This window comes from Malaclemys terrapin, chromosome 2 (genome assembly GCF_027887155.1).
Source record: "Malaclemys terrapin pileata isolate rMalTer1 chromosome 2, rMalTer1.hap1, whole genome shotgun sequence".
In the NCBI taxonomy this organism is placed as follows: domain Eukaryota; kingdom Metazoa; phylum Chordata; order Testudines; family Emydidae; genus Malaclemys; species Malaclemys terrapin.
Window position 1 is genome coordinate 41,168,588 of NC_071506.1, and position 20,904 is coordinate 41,189,491.

General features: G+C 42.1%; 1 protein-coding gene across 1 annotated transcript in view; it reads right to left on the bottom strand.

The window, feature by feature from the left end:
• The window catches only part of CPQ (carboxypeptidase Q), a 281,476-nt gene that overhangs the window by 232,525 nt on the left and 28,047 nt on the right, over positions 1-20,904 (bottom strand). The window contains exon 2 of the mRNA XM_054019834.1: positions 9,621-10,085. Coding sequence (XP_053875809.1) covers positions 9,621-10,085 — 465 coding nt within the window. The remainder of the gene's footprint in view (positions 1-9,620; positions 10,086-20,904) is intronic.

A 20,904-nucleotide genomic window follows, 5' to 3' on the forward strand; every position in this document is an offset into this window, starting at 1 on the left:
TATTTTTAGCACAAAAAGGAGGACATGTCCGGGTAAATCCGGACGAATGGTAACCCTAAGTGAGGCAGAAGACTTTTATCAGAGATTCTGTAAAATCAGAAGATGCTTTTGGAAAATGTTACCGCCTGGAACAGCAAGAAGAATTACTTCATAAACATAAAATTACATAGAAAGGGTATCCAAGAGGATATGAGGCTATTTGGCTATGATGATGCATAGCTCACAGACTAAATGTACTGTACACTTCTTTTAAAAAAGAAAAAAAAACTATGCATTATAAAAAAGGCTATTGTTTACATCTTCCAACAAATACTAGAGCTTATTGCAGCAGTTTGGTTTAAGCAAAGACAGAGAACTGTGCTACATAAGTACAGCCAGCAAAGTTTTTAGTGGGTATTGAACCTCGCCCCAAACACAAGGCTCTGCACCAAGTGAGCCAAAGGAATAATTCTGTTAGCTGTAAGTAACAGGCTGTTATTTACACTGGGACACTACTCCATTGTCTTCAACAAGCTTGCTCTGCATGTCCAATGCTCACACAAACTGAAGTCTCATCTTGGCGGGATTTGGTAATAGAGTATGGCTATCTATAGAAAGATATTATGGACACCTGTAGAGACTGAACTAGGAATTGACAGCACCAAAACTGCAGGCCTCTACTACTCGAGCTAGAGTATGTGTGTTGATATGGTTACAGTTTGTTAGACAGAAACATAAAACTTTCCAAATAAATTTTAATGTCAGAGAGCTTTCTGACATCATTTTTGGTATCTACTTATGGATCATGTCAGTAATCATACACTAAAGGAGACCTGCAAACATTATATTTAGAAAAAAATAGAAAAAATAGAATTACAATTTTTGATAACTGTAGGAGAAATGTGACTTTTTATTGTTAAACCACTGCATAACATGGTGCATGAAATACCAGTATTACAAGATCAACATGAGTTTATTGATACCACTCCAGGTTTTTCTTTACAGTTTAGTGCCCACTTGGTCAGACAAAATAAATGTGACATCTGGATATTTGATTTTAAAGATTTAAAGACAACACTTTGTGTGCTGTGCTTTATTCAATATTTAATTCACTGTTAATCACTCTTTCATTTGAGTTCTAAACCTCCAGATGGTTTTGAATAGATTACATTTTAACAACATTTTTGAAGCTATATGGAAAATTTCAGTAGAAAACCAGTACAATATTTGACTTTCCCTTGAAGCTTGACCAAAAAACTCCCCAACAACATTTACATCTTTAAATAACACAATTCTGCTAATTTAATACCCTTGTGTGAACCTACTTGGGTCAAATTAGGACTGTCCCAGTGAGGTGCACTAAGGTGTACGAAGGGTCCTTGCTAGTATATTCTCTCTTCAAAATTTTACATGTTGTTCACCCATTTTGTCCTTTTGTTTGGAAAAACCAATAATTTGGTTGATTTGCTTATGAAGCTTAATGTTAAACAGCCAATTTGGTTTTGATGTACTCACTCTTAATAGCATCACTACAGATGTCAACACAATTTTAGGAATAATAGGGCTATTCCCACTAACGTAAGTAGCAAAACTGCCACTGACTTCAATAGGATCAGATCCAATAATTGTTTGTTAACAGTGTTTGTTTTTAAACAGCCACAATTGGTTTCTGTTAGGGCTGTCAAGCAATTAAAAAGATTAATCACAATTAATCGCACTGTTAAACAATAATAGAATATAATTTCATTTATTTAAATATTTTTGGATGTTTTCTACGTTTTCAAATATATTTGATTTCAGTTACAACACAGAATACAAAGTGTACAGTGCTCACTTTATATTTATTTTTATTACAAATATTTGCACTGTAAAAACCTAAAGAAATAGTATATTTCAATTCACCTAATACAAGCTGTAGTGAAATCTCTTTATCATGAAAGTTTCACTTACAAATGAAGGATTATGTACAAAAAATTACTGCATTCAAAAAATAAAACAATGTAAAACTTTAGAACCTACATGTCCACTCAGTCCTACTTCAGCCAGTCGCTCAGACAAACAAGTTTGGTTACAATTTGCAGGAGATAATGCTGCTCTACATCTTGTTTACAATGTAACCTGAAAGTGAAAATAGGCATTCGCATGGCACTGCTGTAGCCGGCATTGCAAGATATTTACATGCCAGATGCACTAAAGATTCATATATCCCTTCATGTTTCAATCACCATTCCAGAATACATGCTTCCATGCTGATGATGGGTTCTGCTCGATAACGATCCAAAGCAGAGTGGACCGACACATGTTCATTTTCATCATCGGAATCAGATGCCACCAGCAGAAGGTTGCTTTCTGGTCATTTGAGTTCTGTAGTTTCCACATTGGAGTGCTGCTCTTTTAAGACATCTGAAAGCATTCTCCATATCTTGTCACTCTCAGATTTTGGAAGGCACTTTAGATTCTTAAGCCTTGCTCTATCTATCCTTAGAAATCTCACATTGGTACCTTTTGCATTTTGCAAATCTGCTGTGAAAGTTTTCTTAAAATGAACATGTGCTGGGTCATCATCCGAGACTGATATAACATGAAATATATGGCAGAATGCGGGTAAAACAGAATAGGAGACATGGAATTCTCCCCCAAGGAGTTCAGTCACAAATTTAATTAACGCATTTTTTTTTAACGAGCATCATCAGCATGTCCTCTGGAATGGTGGCCGAAGCATGAAGGGGCACATGAATGTTTAGCATATCTGGCATATAAATACCTTGCAACACTGGCTATAAAAGTGCCATGCAAACACCTGTTCTCACTTTCAGGTGACATTGTAAATAAGAAGCAGTCAGCAGTATCTCCTGTAAATGTAAATAAACTTGTTTTCTTAGCAATTGGCTGAACAAGAAGTAGACTTGTAGGCTCTAAAGTTTTATATTGTTTTGTTTTTCAGTGCAGTTATGTAACAAACAAACAAAATCTACATTTGTAAGTTACACTTTCATGATAAAGAGATTGCACTACAGTACTTGTCTGAGGTGAACTGAAAAATACTATTTATTCATTTTTACAGTGCAAACATTTGTAATAAAAAATAATAATATAAAGTGAGCACTGTACACTTTGTATTCTGTGTTGTAATAGAAATCAATATATTTGAAAATGTAGAAAAACATCTAAAAACATTTAATAAATTTCAATTGGTATTTTATTGTTTAACAGTGCGATTAATCACAATTAATTTTTTTAATCGCAGTTAATTTTTTTGAGTTAATCGTGTGAGTTAACTGCGATTAATCAACAGCCCTAGTTTCTGCAAAAATATTATACCTTCCTCCCTTTAGATTTCAGTTTCTTTAAAACAAAAAAATAAATAGAAATCAGAAAATATTCCTCGCTATAGGAAATGTTTAAGTTAGGTTATATGTGTTATCTCTAAAATGAGATAACAGAGTAAGAATCTATCAGGAAATATAAAATTCATTTTAACATACACAAATACGAGTTCTTTGATAGCTTCATGGTAGAACATCTGCTAAACTACTATTTTTACTCAATTATGGGATCCCCAAAGCAGCAATTATATCTATTTTCCTTCAAAGTATTTGGGGTATAATCAGTACTACTGGAAATCAACACAGTCTCTATATAGAATCTGTATGTTTTGCCAATATTGAAACACTGGAAATAAGATCGGGACAATGCCTAAATATGGTAAACCTCTAGCTTGTTAGCTCTTGGTAACGTTCAATTTAAGATGCTAGCTCCGAACCCAGCTCTATGAGGTGCTGAGTATTTTCAACTCCTGCTGACCTCTTTGGGAGACTCATAGGGATATTTTTTGGCCTCACTAATGCAGACATGAGTGTCTCGGCATTATGGCTAGATCAAAGGAAAAGTGAAAACTAGGTCTCTGATGAACCTCCATTATTGAGCCAGCCTTTCCTTGAAACCGAGCCCTGCAGACAAATGTCAGAATCACAGATTTCTCAAAGGAATTAAAGCACCTGCGATACTTAAAAAGAACTGTGTCAACTTGAGAGGAAAAAAACTACATTTTACTCTGAAAGTTGGCACCTACTATTGTTACAAGTATACCACTATTACTGAAATTGAAGAAGCTTACAAAATACATCTTTCTGTATTTTTTCCAGACTGCTTATTTTCTACTATGTGTCTAGTCAATTTTACTGTTCCCTATCTACTCTGACAAGGAAGAAACTAACTGAAAAGTCCCTTAAAAAAATCAGCTCTGGAGCAGAAAACCCTTTATAAAAGTAACAACAATAAAAAAAATTAAAAATGAAAGAACAATTTAAGACTGTAAAACAATTTCCATTTTAATCTCCTAATAATTGTCTAAACATTTACCTTTGGGGCTGAAATTTTCCCATCTTTACTTTTTGCTCAAAGGGGAATTCTTTCATTTGAGCAAAACACCTTAAAATCTTGGAGTACACAAAGTGAAAATACTGTTAAATTAATTGTTAAATTAAATTAATGGAGATATCCTATCTCCTAGAACTGGAAGGGACCTTGAAAGGTCATTGAGTCCAGTCCCCTGCCTTCACTAGCAGGACCAAGTACTGATTTTTGCCCCAGATCCCCAAGTGGCCCCCCCTCAAGGATTGAACTCACAACCCTGGGTTTAGCAGGGCAATGCTTAAACCACTGAGTTATCCCTCCCCCCAATGAGTGATCCCTGTTCTTTGCTAAAGCATTCTAGCCTTCCCTCCCTACCTCGTTTTATTTATGTATTTATGTATTTATTTAAGAGACTGAATTTGGAAACATGGCATCTTGACATAATACTTAGCCCAGGTAGTACTACCTTGAAGCAGGTTAGCAGTAACTGTAGCTATATTTATTATATTACTCATACAGAAAGAGTGTAAAAAAGTATGGAGACTGGAGTTCAAAAATGATCTGATCCTTGCATCATCTTCCTTGGACAAAAAGGCTCTGCCTTTTGCTTCCTTGACAAAGTGCATCAGACCCTAAGTGAAAGTTATCATTCCCCAGCAGAGCAAAACGTTGGGAATGCTCCAACATCAAATGAATTGTTCTATGCATTTCCAAAAAAATGAGTCTTCAGACAAGCTATTCTGTAAAAGTTTGGAGAAAATCAACATTACATTGATCGGGAAGTTCTAATAGCTGAATCTGTAGGTTTACAGCGATGTCTCTTTCAAAGAGAAACTAAGCATGACATTTGTGGATCTTTAAAATGCTCATTCCCATGAGCCAATAGCAATTCAGTGCTAGAAGACTCAGATGTTGCTTCCTGGACTTTTAGTTACAGTATTTCAAGCAAAGGATGAAACACTCCCGCAACTTCTTGGATAAAATGAAAAATCAATAATGCTGATGAATCTCTGAGGGGACTAATTAGAATATTTCACAAGTGATTTACTGTAGCTCCTTCCTTCCTTCTTTTCTGGGAATTAGGACACAGGAAACAGCACTATCTGGGAGAGAGGGAGTAGGTCTTGGAAATGAATTGCCCAGGAGTCAGAAATGACAAACACCAACTTAGAAAACAGTCTGAAACCATTTCTATACTACAAAATTAAGTCGACCTAACTTACGTTGGCATACAGCCACCACAGTCATGACATCGCTTGTGCATGTTTACACTTTGCTCTTTGTGTCGGTGGTGCACGTCCTCACCAGGAGCGCATGTATCGATTGTAGTAGCTCAGTGGTAGAGTGCATGCTTTGCATGTATGAGGCCCTGGGTTCAATCCCCAGCATTTTCAGCATGGGGCATTGTGGGATGGCTCCTGAAAGCCAATTACAGTTGACCTAACTACATCTACACCGCTCGTGGAGGTGGAGTTATTAAGTCAGCATAGCGGGGCAGTTACTTCGGCGTGAGTGAAATTTAAGTGCAGACACTTGCATAGTTAGGTCGACGTAAGCTGCCTTCTGTTGATCTAACTCTGTAGTGTAGACCAGACTTGACAATATATTTTCAGTCTCAAGTTTGAAACTAAGGTGCTTGTTAGGGTGGGCCCCTCTCTAAGCAGCACAGTTTCTAACCCCCCTTGTTGGATTGTCTTAGGAGTCCTGTGCAGTGGGGATTTCCCTTCCAGGCACCTCCTAAATTGTGCAGTTACTTCAACTATCAAAGAGAGTACAGGAGCTCACTATTACTTAGCAGTTCTGCGTATCTTCCCCAGTGTCAGAGCCCAAACAGACAGACTGATCTTGGGGTGACATAACATTAGTTAAAGTGGCTGGGTTCTCCCTTCCAGCCACCCCCTGGACTGCTCTGAGAGGAATCCACACCTCTGAGTCCCTGGATGTTTTCAGCTTACAAAGCCTGAACAGAGCCCAGCCACTGCCCCAATCCCAGGGTCCCTAGGCACATGCCCATAATGCATAAATCACTCCCCCTTAACTCCCTCCTGAGAGTTGCAATCTGCAGTCCAGCCACCTAGACCCTCTGGGCAAAATCCAGACTCCTCAAACTCCCCTGTACTTAAACACTCCAGTTTCCAGAACTCCACCCCAAAGGTAGGAAGCTTCTGGTTCATAGTTTACTTTCCTTTGGAGGCATGCAGTGGTTATGAAACACATGACTCACACTCACTTTGTTCAAGTCTAAACACATTTGCTCCTTTACTTAATCACATAATGCACAAAAGAATATAGATCATACTGAAAACTAAACCCTATACATTTCTCTGCTCATTTTCTTCCCCACGCCATTCTTGGGGGTGGAGGAGGGAGTCAGTCAGTGTCCATTGGGCTGTCCAGAGTACTACTTTTGCTTCACCGCATGGATTGAGAGCTACAATATGGAATCTTTTTCTCCGTAGGTCAGCCTGCTTCCTTTGCCCCTGACTACTCTGACCGCTTCTCTTGGGAGTCCTGAGGCCAACTGAGCACAGGAAAGCAGACAGCCTCTTCATGCCCACATCTAATGCAGGCCCTACATGCAGGGTTGCTCCTCTCTACTTTTCAGCTAGAGAGAAAATGGCCAATAACCCCAGAATGACCACGTCCTCCCTCTTTATCAGGTGTCACCCTTGCCAGCTTCCCCATACATGCACAAATCAATGCCAAGCCAACCTCTCCTGACAAAACAGTTCTCCTGGCTGGGAGCCAGACTATTGTCTACAGCAATTACATTTCAACAGTCAGCGCATTTGAAGTCAAATGAAGGAGAAGATTAGAGGTGGAGCCCATTAGAGGTGAAACCCATTTAAGAAGGTGCAAACTTAGTGTCTCCCTGAAAAAACTAGAGGAGTAAGACAAGGCAAGTGTAAATAACTAAATAACTGAGGAAGGCAAATTGTGCATAGACTAGTTTTCTTACTGAGGTGCTCATCAATGACTCTTGATTGAGAGTGGGAACAAGGTTTTCGTTTTCTTTGTAAGTAGCTTGGATAGGAAGTGGAATGGATGAAAAAAAACTAAACACCTATTGAATGGGTTTAACCTACACTATAAATATGTTTTACAAACACTAAGCCTTATAAATATTATGGGCTAGTAGGCTGATTTTATTAATGTTTCTTGTTTCTCATTTTAGGCACAAGTTTACCCCCCATTGTACGTTGCCAACTTTCTAATTTCTGAAAACCAGACCCTCACCCTGCTCCACCTCTTCCCCCAGGCCCTGCCCCAATCTTGCTCCTCTACCTCCTCCCACCATCGCTCACTGCTCTTTCCCAACCCCCTCAATTCCCCACCCCCATTCACAGCTGGGCTCCCTCTGCTCAGGGGGCTGGGATGGGAGCTGCAGCCTGATGTGGAGCCTGCTGACTGACTGCCCATGAACATAAGAACGGCCATACTGGGTCAGACCAAAGGTCCATCAAGCCCAGTATCCTGTCTACCAACAGTGGCCAATGGCAGGTGCCCCAAAGGGAATGAACTGACAAGTTATCATCAAGTGATCCATGCCCTGTCACCCAATCCCAACTTCTGGCAAACAGAGGCTAGGGACACCAATCCTGCCCATCCTGGCTAATAGCCATTGATGGACCTAGCTTCCATGAATCTATCTAGCGCCCTTTTGAACCCGATTATAGTATTGGCCTTCACAACACCCTCTGGCAAGGAGTTCCAGAGGTTGACAGTGCGTTGCGTGAAAAAATAGTTTCTTGTGTTTGTTTTAAACCTGCTACCTATTAATTTCGTTTGGTGGCCGCTTGTTCTTGTATTATGAGAAGGAGAAAATAACACTTCCTTATTTACTTTCTGCACACCAGTCATGATTTTATAGACCTATATCATATCCCCCCTTAGTCACCTCTTTTCCAAGCCAAAAAGTCCCAGTCTTATCAATCTCTCCTCATACAGAAGCCGTTCTATACCCCTAATAATTTTTGTTGCCCTTTTCTGAACCTTTTCCAATTCCAATATATCTTTTTTGAGATGGGGCGACCACATCTGCATGCAGTATTCAAGGTGTGGGCGTACCATGGATTTCTATAGAAGCAATATGATATTTTCTGTCTTATTATCTATCCCTTTCTTGATGATTCCCAACATTCTGTTCACTTTTTTTGACTGCCGCTGCACATTGAGTGGATGAGATGCAGGTAGGAGGTGGCCCCAGCTGAGCAGGGGCTGGCGCAGGTTGATGACTCAGCATCTCCCTCCCCCATCGGTAACCAGACTTTTGATGTCTGATCAGTACATCTAACCGGACACTGTACAGGTCCCCTTTCAACCAGACTTTCTGGTCAAAAACTGGGCACCTGGCAACCCTACCATCATCTCCCCTTCCCCTCCAAAACTGACAAATGTATAACAACAAGTTGTCCTAACACCAAATCATGACACTGATTTTCGATTTACATTTTAAATTTCCAATTTGTCCTGGGTCCCTTACTTGCATTCTGTAAAATTTCCCAAGCAAAAATGAAATTGTTTTTACAATGTGTATTTCAGTAGTGCTCATCATGTGCTAGGCGCTCTGTGTGCATACACACACCTCTCTCCTGCCAAGATGAGTTTACAGTTTAAGAAATAAAATTAGCCTTTATTAAAATTTACTGATCAGCTTTCATAACCAAGATTATTTTCACAGAGGATAATTCTAAATAGCATAAAGTATTATGGAAATAAGACTATATGAGGAACACACAATAGTTGTATATGGTACGACTCCCTGGACAATGCTGCCCCATCCTTTTTGTCTAGATTAGAAAGCTGAGTTCACAAGTCATTAGCATCTGAGGCACCACAGTTTAGTAAACTGATTTGAGGAAGTCCAAATTTCTCTAAATTACCAGAAGCAGAATAGTCACTGAGGCAGACTACCATTTTGCCTTTAATTGGTAATCATGGCAAAACCTCAAGCAGACAGGTACAGAAAGAGATGACTTCTTTTGAGAACAGGCTACAGTTTTAGTGTTCAAAGAATAAATATAAATAATAATAATAATAAAAAAAAATCAGGCCAAACTTAAGGAGCTTTGCCAACTCCAGTTAAATACAGTGCAAGTTCCTAAAGTAACACCTCACACAGAAAGTTCCAGAAAGATAGTTCTCTCTGGCTCGCAGCATTTTTATGGCAGAGAGAGAGGACTAGCTTGTCTACTGACATGATTTGGAGGATTCTTTTAGTACCATTATACATTTTGATTTTTAAAAGTAACATATAATAAAGTCAAAAGATAGTAAAGTATTACCTTCTGGAGGAGTTGCAACACTGCTTCCAAGTCCTAATATAACAATGCTGTGGTTCCTTGGTGCCAACATCATAGCAGACTCTTCTCCCCTCTCCCAGTGAGGCACTTTTACAGGTTCCAGGTGGACATTTTCCAGCCTATCCTCCTGCAGGACACTGAACATGTATTTGATGGCCATCTCTAGATTTTTGGAGCCGCTGAGTCTAGGTCCAATGGTGTCAGCGAAACGTGCCAGTCTTTCATAGGATCTGTTCTGGGCATTGCCATAAACAGCAAGGTTGATAATAGCCTTGGCAATATCGGAATACCCAGCTATTTCTCTTTTAATTTCTTTGAATGTTTGTTGGTGGCAATGTTGGTGTTCATCCCAGCTTAAAGGTTTCCCGGTGCATTGGGGTAAGAAATGGATGAAAGCTATTAAGAGTAGGAATTTCATTTTCCTTCCTTTCCTTTTGCTCAGATGCCCTGTTGGAGGGGGAGAAAACACAATTTTAAATCATTCAGCTATCAGCGATACACTTGTTATTTATCCAGCAGGCTAAGATAAAAACAAATCTGATCAAAGCAAACTCAAGTGGCAGAGAAGTAACTCAACTTAGAGACAGAATTATTGAAGACAAACACAAAAAGATATTTAAACAACTGGACACAAACTTTATTGCTGTTTAAAACGACATTTCACCCACTGGAATGCAACATCTCTTTAAATAATAATATTCTGCACTAAATAAAAACTCAATGCTGCTTCCATTTAAGTCGATGGGATGTTTGCCACTGACTCCACTGGAAGCAGGATTGGCCCCTACTGCTAACCCAATACTGGACAAAGCGCATTACTACTGTCAGCACACAACACATCTGGACAAAAAGTCTTCCGAATCTCTTGTGAATAAAATTGTTTCATACTGACCAGCTCTATAAACCAATAATATTCATTTTATATAGTACTTTTAATCCCAAGATATCAAAGCAATTTACAAATGTTAAATAAATCCCAATGCCACCATGAGATAAGAATTCATTTCCCCATCACAGAAATGTGAGGTTAAACTGAGAAGTAGGTTTCCTAGCCAGTCACCTGGGACCGGAATTTCTGATGTCAATGGGAGCTGGGGGTGCTTAACACCTCTGAAAATCAGGCCCTAAGTGACTGGTTCAAGGCTTCTCAGCCCACAAAACCCATAACTTCTACCCTTGAATAATATTTAACAATTCAATAATCTGGAATGCATACCTGCCAGGTATCTGGTATGCACTATACAGTACCCACATTCCTGTAATCTCTTATTGTACTCTGAAGAATGATTATACATTACCAACATGTTGCTTCTCTTCTGATTAACATGTTGAATATTGGCATTCTATAGCCTGTCAGTCAAACAACACTTAGGACATGGCTTCAGTTACCAGAGACCAAATATTTCACAATATAGCATCTCTATGTCTGAGTCCAGATATTTGCACAAGTGTGACATTTGTTTTAGGTACCTATATTTATCTTTGTTAAAGCCATATGCTTTAAAAGACAGCAACTATCTTCATTATCCCTACTTTAGATGTTCTCAACTGGTTTTATCTCCATCAAGTTGTCAACCTCTTTAAAAAAGATTGTTTGTCTAAAATACAAGTAAACTGACCCAGGAACTTCTGGAAGCATTTGAAAGCTTGTAAGTTTCTTAGTTGTGTTTTTTGTTATAAAATAGTTGGAAGATAGAATATGTAAAACTATTCATTCTTATACACAAGAGGACAGAATTGTTACACTTCCTTTGAATTTAAATTGAGCTGCTATCTGAATGTTAAATATTATGCTCTTAGATGTTAAACACTTTTAAAAAGTTTAATAATGAAAACTAAAACCCTTTAGATGGCCCTAAATCTACAGATGTTAAGAGACCTTTTTAAAAATAAGAATACGATGCCAACTAGTCCCTGAAAGGTTTGATATACTCCTTTCACACATTCATGCACTCTTTATAACCAATAGTAAGAAATTATATTTTTCACAGAGATCAAAACCTGTTGTTTTTAGCAAAACCTTAATTCTAAATGCAAAATGTACAGTTTACTCTACAAAGGGTATTATTCTTGGTAATAATTGTTTTGTGCAGGGGCAAGGGGCTAATTGAGTGAATGCCTGTAAAGTGCTTTGAAAATGAAAAAAGTGCTCTACTGCCAAAGTATTATTTTAAGCTGTCCACATTATATTTTCATGTATTCTTCTTCACCTCTACTTATTTAACAAATATTTCTGGATACATGTACTATTCATTTTATCATCACTGACTTGAGAAATTGTTATGGACACATACGTACATACATGGAGGTTACCAGTAAAAACAGTAAAATACTCAAATATACTGCTGTACAGGTTTTCAAAGCACTGTACAAACATTACTTTATTAATTCTCAATAGCCCTGGGCAGTAGGTAAATTTTCAGCAAGTCTTTATGACTTCATAGATTATAAATCCAGAAGGGACTGCTGTGATCATATAGTCTGACCTCCAACACAGGCCATAGGACAACCCTGAATATATTCCTGTTGCTCAATGTCATACAGCAATTCAGTGGTAGAACTAATGGCTGTCAGACCTACACCAAGCTAACACTCAGTTTTTAAAATCCTTAAGAGCAAATGCCCAAACTATATTTAAGAACTCCTCAACCCTTTTTCTGAACATGCATTTCTTACAGTGGACCCTATGTTGATGTACTCACTTCTCCTTGACATCCATTTTGGTACATTTCTCAGCACTTTTTTTTTAAATCCATCTTAGAACTTCATTATTCCAAAGGTGCTTTTTAATCTGAATACTCCTGACCCCATATCTATTCTTTTTTCTACTCCTCATGCCCTGAACCCTTTCTTCTCCTTCATTAGTTTCACTATCTTTAAACGTATACAGTAACTCCTCACTTAACGCTATAGTTATGTTCCTGAAAAATGCGACTTTAAGCAAAACGATGTTAAGCGAATCCAATTTCCCCATAAGAATTAATGTAAATGGGGGGCTTAGGTTCCAGGGAAAAAAAATTTTACCAGACAAAAGGCATTATATACATTTTAAACAATTTTAAAGAAACAATTTAAACTACAATCATCCTTGCTGAGTATGAAGCTTGGTTGTGGTGGTGGAATCAGAGAGTGGAAGAGGGTGAATTGTCTCCTCTTGCACAGGCACCGACTTTGCCGGGGGCGAGGGGCTCAACCCTTGGCCCACGCACTCCACCCCTTCCCCCAAGTCCCCACCTTTAACCCGCCTCTTCTCCCCTCTCACCTCCTCCTCCTTTAATCCGCACGCCGCATCCTCGCTCCTCCCCCTTCCCTCCCCTGCCTCCTGCCCGTGGCAATCAGCTGGTTTGCAGCGTTCAGGAGGCAGAGGGAGGGGGAGGAACAAGGACACAATGCGCAGGCTCCTCCTCGCTCCTGAACGCCGCAAACCAGCTGATTGCCACAGGCAAGAGGCAGGGGGGAGGCTGTGCGCCGCATCCTCACTCCTCCCCCCTCCCTCCTGAACGCTGCAAAGCCTCCCCCCTCCCTCCCCTGCCTCCTGCCCATGGCAATCAGCTGTTTTGAAACATTCAGGAGGCAGGGGAGGGAGGGGGAGCCTGCGCTGCGTCCTCGCTCCTCCCCCCTCCCTCGTGCATGCTGCAAACCAGCTGATTGCTATGGGCAGGAGGCGGGGGAGCAGAGGGAAGGCGCTGAGTCGCGGGGTCCGCCAGCAGGCGGGAGGCGTGGGGGAGGGAGGATGTAGGGGAGCTGATAGGGGGCTGCCAGCTGTGGACAAAGCTGGTGGCCAAACGACGTTATAGCGGAGCATTGCACAACTTTAAACGAGCATGTTCTGTAATGGAGCAGGTTTGAAACAACGTAAGTTTGAAACAACATTAAGCGAGAGGACGTTAAGTGGGGAGTTACTGTATTTATATTTCCACACAAAAATCTTTGTTTAGGTAAAGGTTGCAGGCACACACTGGTTTGACTGCATATTACCTTTCAAGAGTTAAGAACAACAGCAACCCCTCTAAATATTAGATACCCAATACATTCAGGTGTTAAACTTACAAGAAACCTAGACCCCTTTAACATTTGGAAATGCACAGTAGCCAAGGTATCCAAACTGTAAAGATACTTTGATGTTTCTCAGGATCTTACTGCAGAATCTTATCCATCCAGAGCGGTCTCAGTGACCATAAAAACTATAATACCTTCCTCTTGATCATATAGCAGCTGTGAGGGGATATTCTCCTTCCCCATTTAGACCCTCTCTTTTCCACTCTCTCAAGGAAAACCACATTGGTGTTCATATATCCACCACAGAGACAAAGGAAAGGCTTCAGGGCTTAAGGGGTCTTCTTTCTCCCATATCGAGTCCTCTGTGGTAAGGAGACCATTAGATTGGGAAGGTCTGGCTTGGTAGCATATTGGAAGGAGCTGGAGCAATGATTTCAGTAGTAAGCACTTAGGACACGGTCTATCCTGCCTATGTGCTACTTAAAGAAAGCATGTGTATACCTAAACATATGGAAAAGTACCATAGCCTGTGGACCTTGGAGTCAAAGGGAACAAAAGAGGCAAGCCCACATCATTTTTGGGAGATCCAATTGCTAGACTTTTACATTGAGATCCAGGAGAGGATCCATAATCTCTTCTGGGATGCTGACAGTGAAAAGGCCTTAGAGGCACAGAATGAAAGAGTAGACGAGTTTGAGGATTACCTCAGGACATTCAGAGGGGGAACTATAAAGGCAGAGGTATAGATTTAGTTATTATTATATGGTTACACTACAGCCAGAATACTGGTGTGTTTTTATTGCTAAGCAGTATGTTTTTCCCATGTTCCTTCTCCTTGGACTGGTTAATTACATGCTCCTAGCCACCCCCTGGTAGAGATATTAGTAATTTTCTCAGGACTACTCTGGTCACTTTCCTCTGATTTTGCCAAGTTTGCGGGGATGATAAGCAAGTAAATGAGCTAATCTGATTTTTGCCATAAACTGAACTTCTGCAATGTGGAATAAGACAAGGATTTAGTAGATTTAGCATCAAGATTTGAGAGGTTTGGAGTGGAGTGGGTGGGGGGGGAGGGGGTTAGTGTTTGCAATCCCCTGAACAAAGCTGATGCAGTTAGGAGTTTTTATATGGGAAACACAAGTTTAAAAAAATAATGTTTGCAAATGCATCTAGACACAAATTTTCAACCTACTGTATTTTTTTTAGTTGGAAAACTGAACCCCTTAACTCAAAAAATGCATTCTTCACTAGGAGATTGCTGCTACGGTAACTCCTCACTTAACGTTGTAGTTATGTGCCTGAAAAATGCTACTTCAAGCGAAATGTTGTTAAGTGAATCCAATTTCCCCATAAGAATTAATGTAAATGGGGGGGATTAGGTTGCAGGGAAATTTTTTTCACCAGACAAAAGACTATATATGTATGTGTGTGTGTGTGTGTGTGTTTAAGTTTTAAACAAACAATTTAATACTGTACACAGCAATGATGATTGTGAAGCTTGGTTGAGGTGGTGAAGTTAGAGGGTGGAAGAGGGAGGGATATTTCTCAGGGAATGCCTTACTGCTAAATGATGAACTAGCACTTGGCTGAGCTCTCAAGGGTTAACACATTGTTGTTAATGTAGCCTCACACTCCACAAGGCAGCACGAATGGAGGGACGAGAGACAGCATGGCAGAGAGAGACTTTGGGTAGGTCTACACTTACCTCCGGGTCCAGCGGTAAGCAATCGATCTTGTCTAGACGCAATAAATCGATCCCGGAAGTGCTCGCCATCGACGCCGGTACTCCAGCTCAGTGAGAGGAGTACGCGGCATCGACAGGGGAGCCTGCCTGCCGCGTCTGGACCCACGGTAAGTTCGAACTAAGGTACTTCAAATTCAGCTACGTTATTAACGTAGCTGAATTTGCGTACTTTAGTTCGAAGTGGAGGGTTAGTGTGGACCAGGCCAGAGACACACATGGTATGTGAGAGAGAGGGAGAGACGCAGTGCCCCTTTAAGTATGCTGACCGCACTCTAAGTACATTGCCTTTTGAAGTAGATCAGCAAGTTGAGACAGCAGCTGCTGCCAGCAAGCTCCCTCCCATCCTGAGCTCTGTCGTGTGTCCCCCTGCTCTGTGGAAATGGGGGCAGGAGCAGGGGGGAGGGGGACACCCTGATATTAGCACCCTTTCCTTCCCCTCCCCCCAACCCCTTGCACAGCAAGCAGGAGGCTCCTGGGAGCAGCTCCAAGGCAGAGGGCAGGAACAGCACACGGCAGTGGGGGGAGGGACAGCTGAATTGCCTGGCAATTGATAGCCTGCTGGGTGGCTGCCGCACAGGGAACTTAGGGGAGCGGGGAGCTGATAGGGGGGCTGCCGGTCCACCCTGGTTCCAAGCCCCCACCAGCTAGCTCCAATGGCTACTCTTTCTGCAAGCAGTGAACAAACCAGGCGGCTGCCAAACAACGTTATAAGGGAGCATTGCACTACTTTAAACGAGCACGTTCTCTAATTGATCAGCAACGTAACAATGAAACTACATTAACCAGGATGACTTTAAGTGACGAGTTACTGTACAGGGCTCACTCACACTCTGAGTACTGGTCCCACCCCAAGGGGAGCTCCATGTGGAATTGTATCTAGGTCCCAGAATTCCTCTTGGAGCTTCCCAATGCACAAGGGGAGCACATGTGCAGCTAAAGGCTTTTGCAGATGCAGCATACTCCCCATCATATGCCCCAGCAATTCCATTGACCATGTGTGGCAGAGGTCTAGCTCACGGCCCTGCTTCCTCCCTTTGGGAGGAGGGTAAGAATTGTGATTGAAACTTGTTCAAGGCTGCCAGGATGGCAGTGAGGCTTATAATGCTCTCCTGGAGTAGCCAAGCAGGATGTGGTCAGTTGTTAGTACATTGTAGGAATCACTCACTACTTGACAAAGTAACATCATACTCTGTTCAAGGCTGCCAGGATGGCAGTGAGGCTTATAATGCTCTCCTGGAGTAGCCAAGCAGGATGTGGTCAGTTGTTAGTACATGGTAGGAATCACTCACTACTTGACAAAGTAACATCATACTCTGTTATACTACAATACAGCAAGCACTCTCCTCCTTATGCAGAAGGAGAACAGAGCATCTGTTGTCTCAGTCCACGGAAAATGAAATTCAGCATTTCAATGAATCGGCTGGGAAAATAACGTGCTGATCCTTACATATTCCAATAGTCAGATATTAATCAGATTTAGCAAACGAAAACAACTGTACCAGAGAGATTAACAGTAATAGGACTTAATGATTACTCAGCATATTTAATCAATCGTGAAAACAAAAATCAGCACTTTGTTAGAACGTAGGCTGCAAAATGAGACACTAAAAAGCAAAGCAAGTGTTCAGCAAGTACATACTTTCAATAGGGAGTTTGAATTGGGTGCTAGAACTAACTTGCAGACTCTTCACTACAGAAAAACAAAGGTAAGATTAGAAACTAGGGCAATATAAAAAAATAGAAATCTGAGAGCTGGTCCATAAGGTGCATTGATGTGCACCAGTTGGGGTGTAAATTCATGTTGTGCACCAACTGTCCCTGTGGACCCTGCTGGTGTGGATTAAAAGTTCCCTAGTGCAAAGCCATTTCTTTGCCAATTACAAATTACGCTTTTATCCAGACTTCCCTGTGGACTCTCCAGCTCCTGCAGTATACAGTTGGGTTAAACACCTATTGCAGGACACACCCAGCTTTGCGGTGGGGGACAAGGTCTGGGTGTCTGTCCAAAATTTAAATCCAAGCGCCCATCAGCAAAATTGGATCACTAGTATAATGGTCCCTCCCAATCATTAAATAAATCAACCCACTACCTTTAAGTTATAGCTTTCAGAATCTGAAAATCCACCCCACCTTCCATGGCCCTCTCCTGACACCACACACAGAAAACCCATTTCTGGACTGCTTCAACCCACTGCCCCCACTGGTAACTGTCCAGGCCAGGAAAAATATATAGTCAGGCAGATTCTATACTCCAATGGGTGCAGGGCAAGCTATTCTACCTGACAAACTGGGAACAGTAGAGGCCAGATGAACAATCTTGGGAACTTGAGGAGAACATTCATGCCCCAGACCTAGGGTTGCCAGGTGTCCGGTTTTTGACTGGAACTCCCAGTCGAAAAGGGACCCTGGCGGCTCCAGTCAGCACTGCTGACTGGGCCCTTAAAAGTGCGTTTGGCAGCGCAGCGGGGCTAAGGCAGGTGCAGTGGAGCTACGCATAGGGGCGTAGGAGCCGGAGGGGGGACATTCCACTGTTTCTGGGAGCCACGCGGAGCCACGGGAAGCAGGGAGCCTGCCTTAGCCCCAAGTGCCGGCTCCACAGCTCCCATTGGCCAGGAACTATGCCCAATGGGAGCTGCAGGGGCAGCGCCTGCGGATGGGACAGCACACAGAGCCGCCTGGCTATGCCTGCACATAGAAGCCGGAGGGGGGACATGCCACTACTTATGGGAGCTGCTTGAGGTAAGTGCCACCAGGAGCCTGCACCCCTGACACCCTCCCATGCCCCAACCCCCTGCCTCAACCCTGATCCCCCTCCCACCCTCCAAACTCCTCGATCCCAGCCTGGATCACCCTCCTGCACCCAAAACCCTCATCTCCAGCCCCACCCCTGAGCCCGCACCCCCAGCCGGAGCCCGCACCCCCCCTTCGCCCCAGCCTGGAACTCCCATACCCCACTCCGAACCCCCAGCCTGAAGCTCTCTCCTGCAACCCAGATCCTTCATCCCCGGCCCCACACCAGAGCCCGCACCCCCCCTGCACCCAATCCCCTGCCCAGCACAGAGCCCCCTCCCACACCCTGAACCCCTCATTTCTGCCCCCCTCCCCAGAGCCTGCATCCCATTCTGCACCCCAACCCCTGAGCTAGCAGGTGAAAATGAGCAAGTGAGTGAGGGTGAGGAGAGTGAGCGACAGAGAGAGGGGGGATGGAGTGAGCAGGTGAACGGGGCCTCAGAGAAGGGGTGGGGCAGGGGCGGGGCCAGGGTGTTCGGTTTTGTGCGAGTAGAAAGTTGGCAACCCTACCCAGACCTACAATGGGTTTTCCACCAGGTCCATCCTGACAGTCCAGATCCAAGGGCTCCTGGAAGGCACCCCGTAAGGAGTGGGGTACTGTCACCCAGATGCAGCTCATTGCCCTCAGCTAATTAACCTGGCCCCTGATTGGCCAAAGACTCCAGCAGGCACCTTCTTAAACTCTGCAGCAGCCCTGTGTCCCTGGCTGCTTAATAGCATTCCATGTCTGCAGCTGTCTCTCTGGTCCTGCTTCTTGCTCCTGGCCCTCGCTCCAGACCTCTGCTCCAGCTGATACTCTGGCTCGGACTCTCTGATCCTGATTCCTGGCTCTCAGCTCCAGCTAACCCCCTGTGCGTGGTAACTCAGCTCCTGATTTGGGCTCTGGTCACCTCTGCTCCAACCACGAGGCCAGCCTCCTGCTATGACCATTCGGCAAGACCACGGCCCGGTGCATAACAGAGAGAAACTTGAATGACTAAGTGTCTGAGAAACTCATCTATTCTACTGTGGCAAGGTTTCCCAAAATCCAAGTTAAAAAAAAATACAGACAGAAAGAACACAGTTCACAAGGGTCATGGTTACGGGAAATGCGGAAAGGAAACAATAGGTTTAGGATAATAACCACTTAATTGCTAAAGGTCTAAATCTGTGAAGTATCGTTTCCCCAACTATGTACAGTGTGGTTGTCCTCCAAGGAATACATGAAATACATGCAGTGGTTAGGATAACATCAGATTACACTAAAAAGCCCCAGGCTAAGGAGAAATAACTTGCATGCTGAACAGAGATGTCTGATACATTTAGTGACACCTAAGAGAAAGTTTGTTGTGACAGCTGTGGAGTAAGATGGCTTGAAGGTTAGGTGGATTTGCAATATTAGAAGGAGATTTCCCTTTGAAAAAGTCACCGGGTTCTAACATCACATGGAAAGAGAAAGCTGCAAAAAAATACCTGAAACGTGAGTAGTAAAACGATATTTTTCCAGGATTGCTCTCCAGTGTTGCCAAGATTTGCGAATGAAACATCATCCTAGATAATAATCAGTTAAGGCTCTTGGCTCTGGGAACCCACCCAGTCAAAGTTAAAATTATGACTTGCACTGTAGAGTCCTTCTCATTAGCTTTTTTGCATCTAGAACTTGGGGAGGGAAGGAAACTGGATACAACATGGAAGTCTTACTATATGTGGACCTTGTAGCCTGACACAGCAGATATAGGGCCAGCTCTTGAGCTGGTGTATACCAGCATAGCTCCATTGACTTCAACAGAACCATGCTGATTTACAACAGCTCAGGATCTGGCTTGTAGATGGTTGGTTTCTTAAGTATTCTTTGTAGGCAATGAAAATGACTACTGAGACATAGTAAGAAATGAAGTGTTTACAAAGGATTTGGGATCTGAGTTTGGAGACCACCTAGCTGAGGTGTTACAGGTACAGCTGCTTGCTACCCAGTTGAAGAATGTAACCTCTTTATACCCATATTTAAAGTACCATTGTATAATGCATACCGAAGTGGAAAGGCAAAACTGTGCTAAACTTTTCAACTGAAAGCCTCAGTCTCTCAGTATGATACTTCAATGTCATCTCACTCATTAGCTGCTGCTAAAACAATTGACAACAAGCCTGGAAAATCACATCATGAAATACCTGAAGAGTTCCACAACAAAACAGACAGCAATGGTCAGTCTGCAATTTGTCCAGGAAACAGTGAAGGCCAAGACAACAACAACAAAAATTAGCAAAAATGGACAACACTTAATCATAGAGCAATGCTGAGACCAAACAAAGATAAAATAGCAGAAATAACTAACAGTGAAGTAATCCAAGATTAAAAATCCTTGCCAAGGAAAAATGTCATCCTTTTGGATTAGAGGCACAAGACCAAGATGTGAGTCTAGTGGGAATCTCAAATAAGGAAGTAACTGAGTGAAACACATTCAATGGGAAGAAGATATTTGTAAAGCAATAATCCTAAAAGAGGCACAATGATGTGAATGTTACAATGGATATGACTTATAGTAGATACAAGCTGGTGGTGTGAAAAGGCAACTGTAAAATCAGTGGCATTTTGAACAGCATACACAAATACATCACATTACAGAGTAGGGAGGAAACATTTTCTTTCTTTTGTGTGTTCACAGCCACCCCTCAAATACTGAATTCAGCTTTGGGCAAAATCTCTATACTAGCAAAATATTTACAAACATAAGGGAAGTCACAGAACAGAAAAAG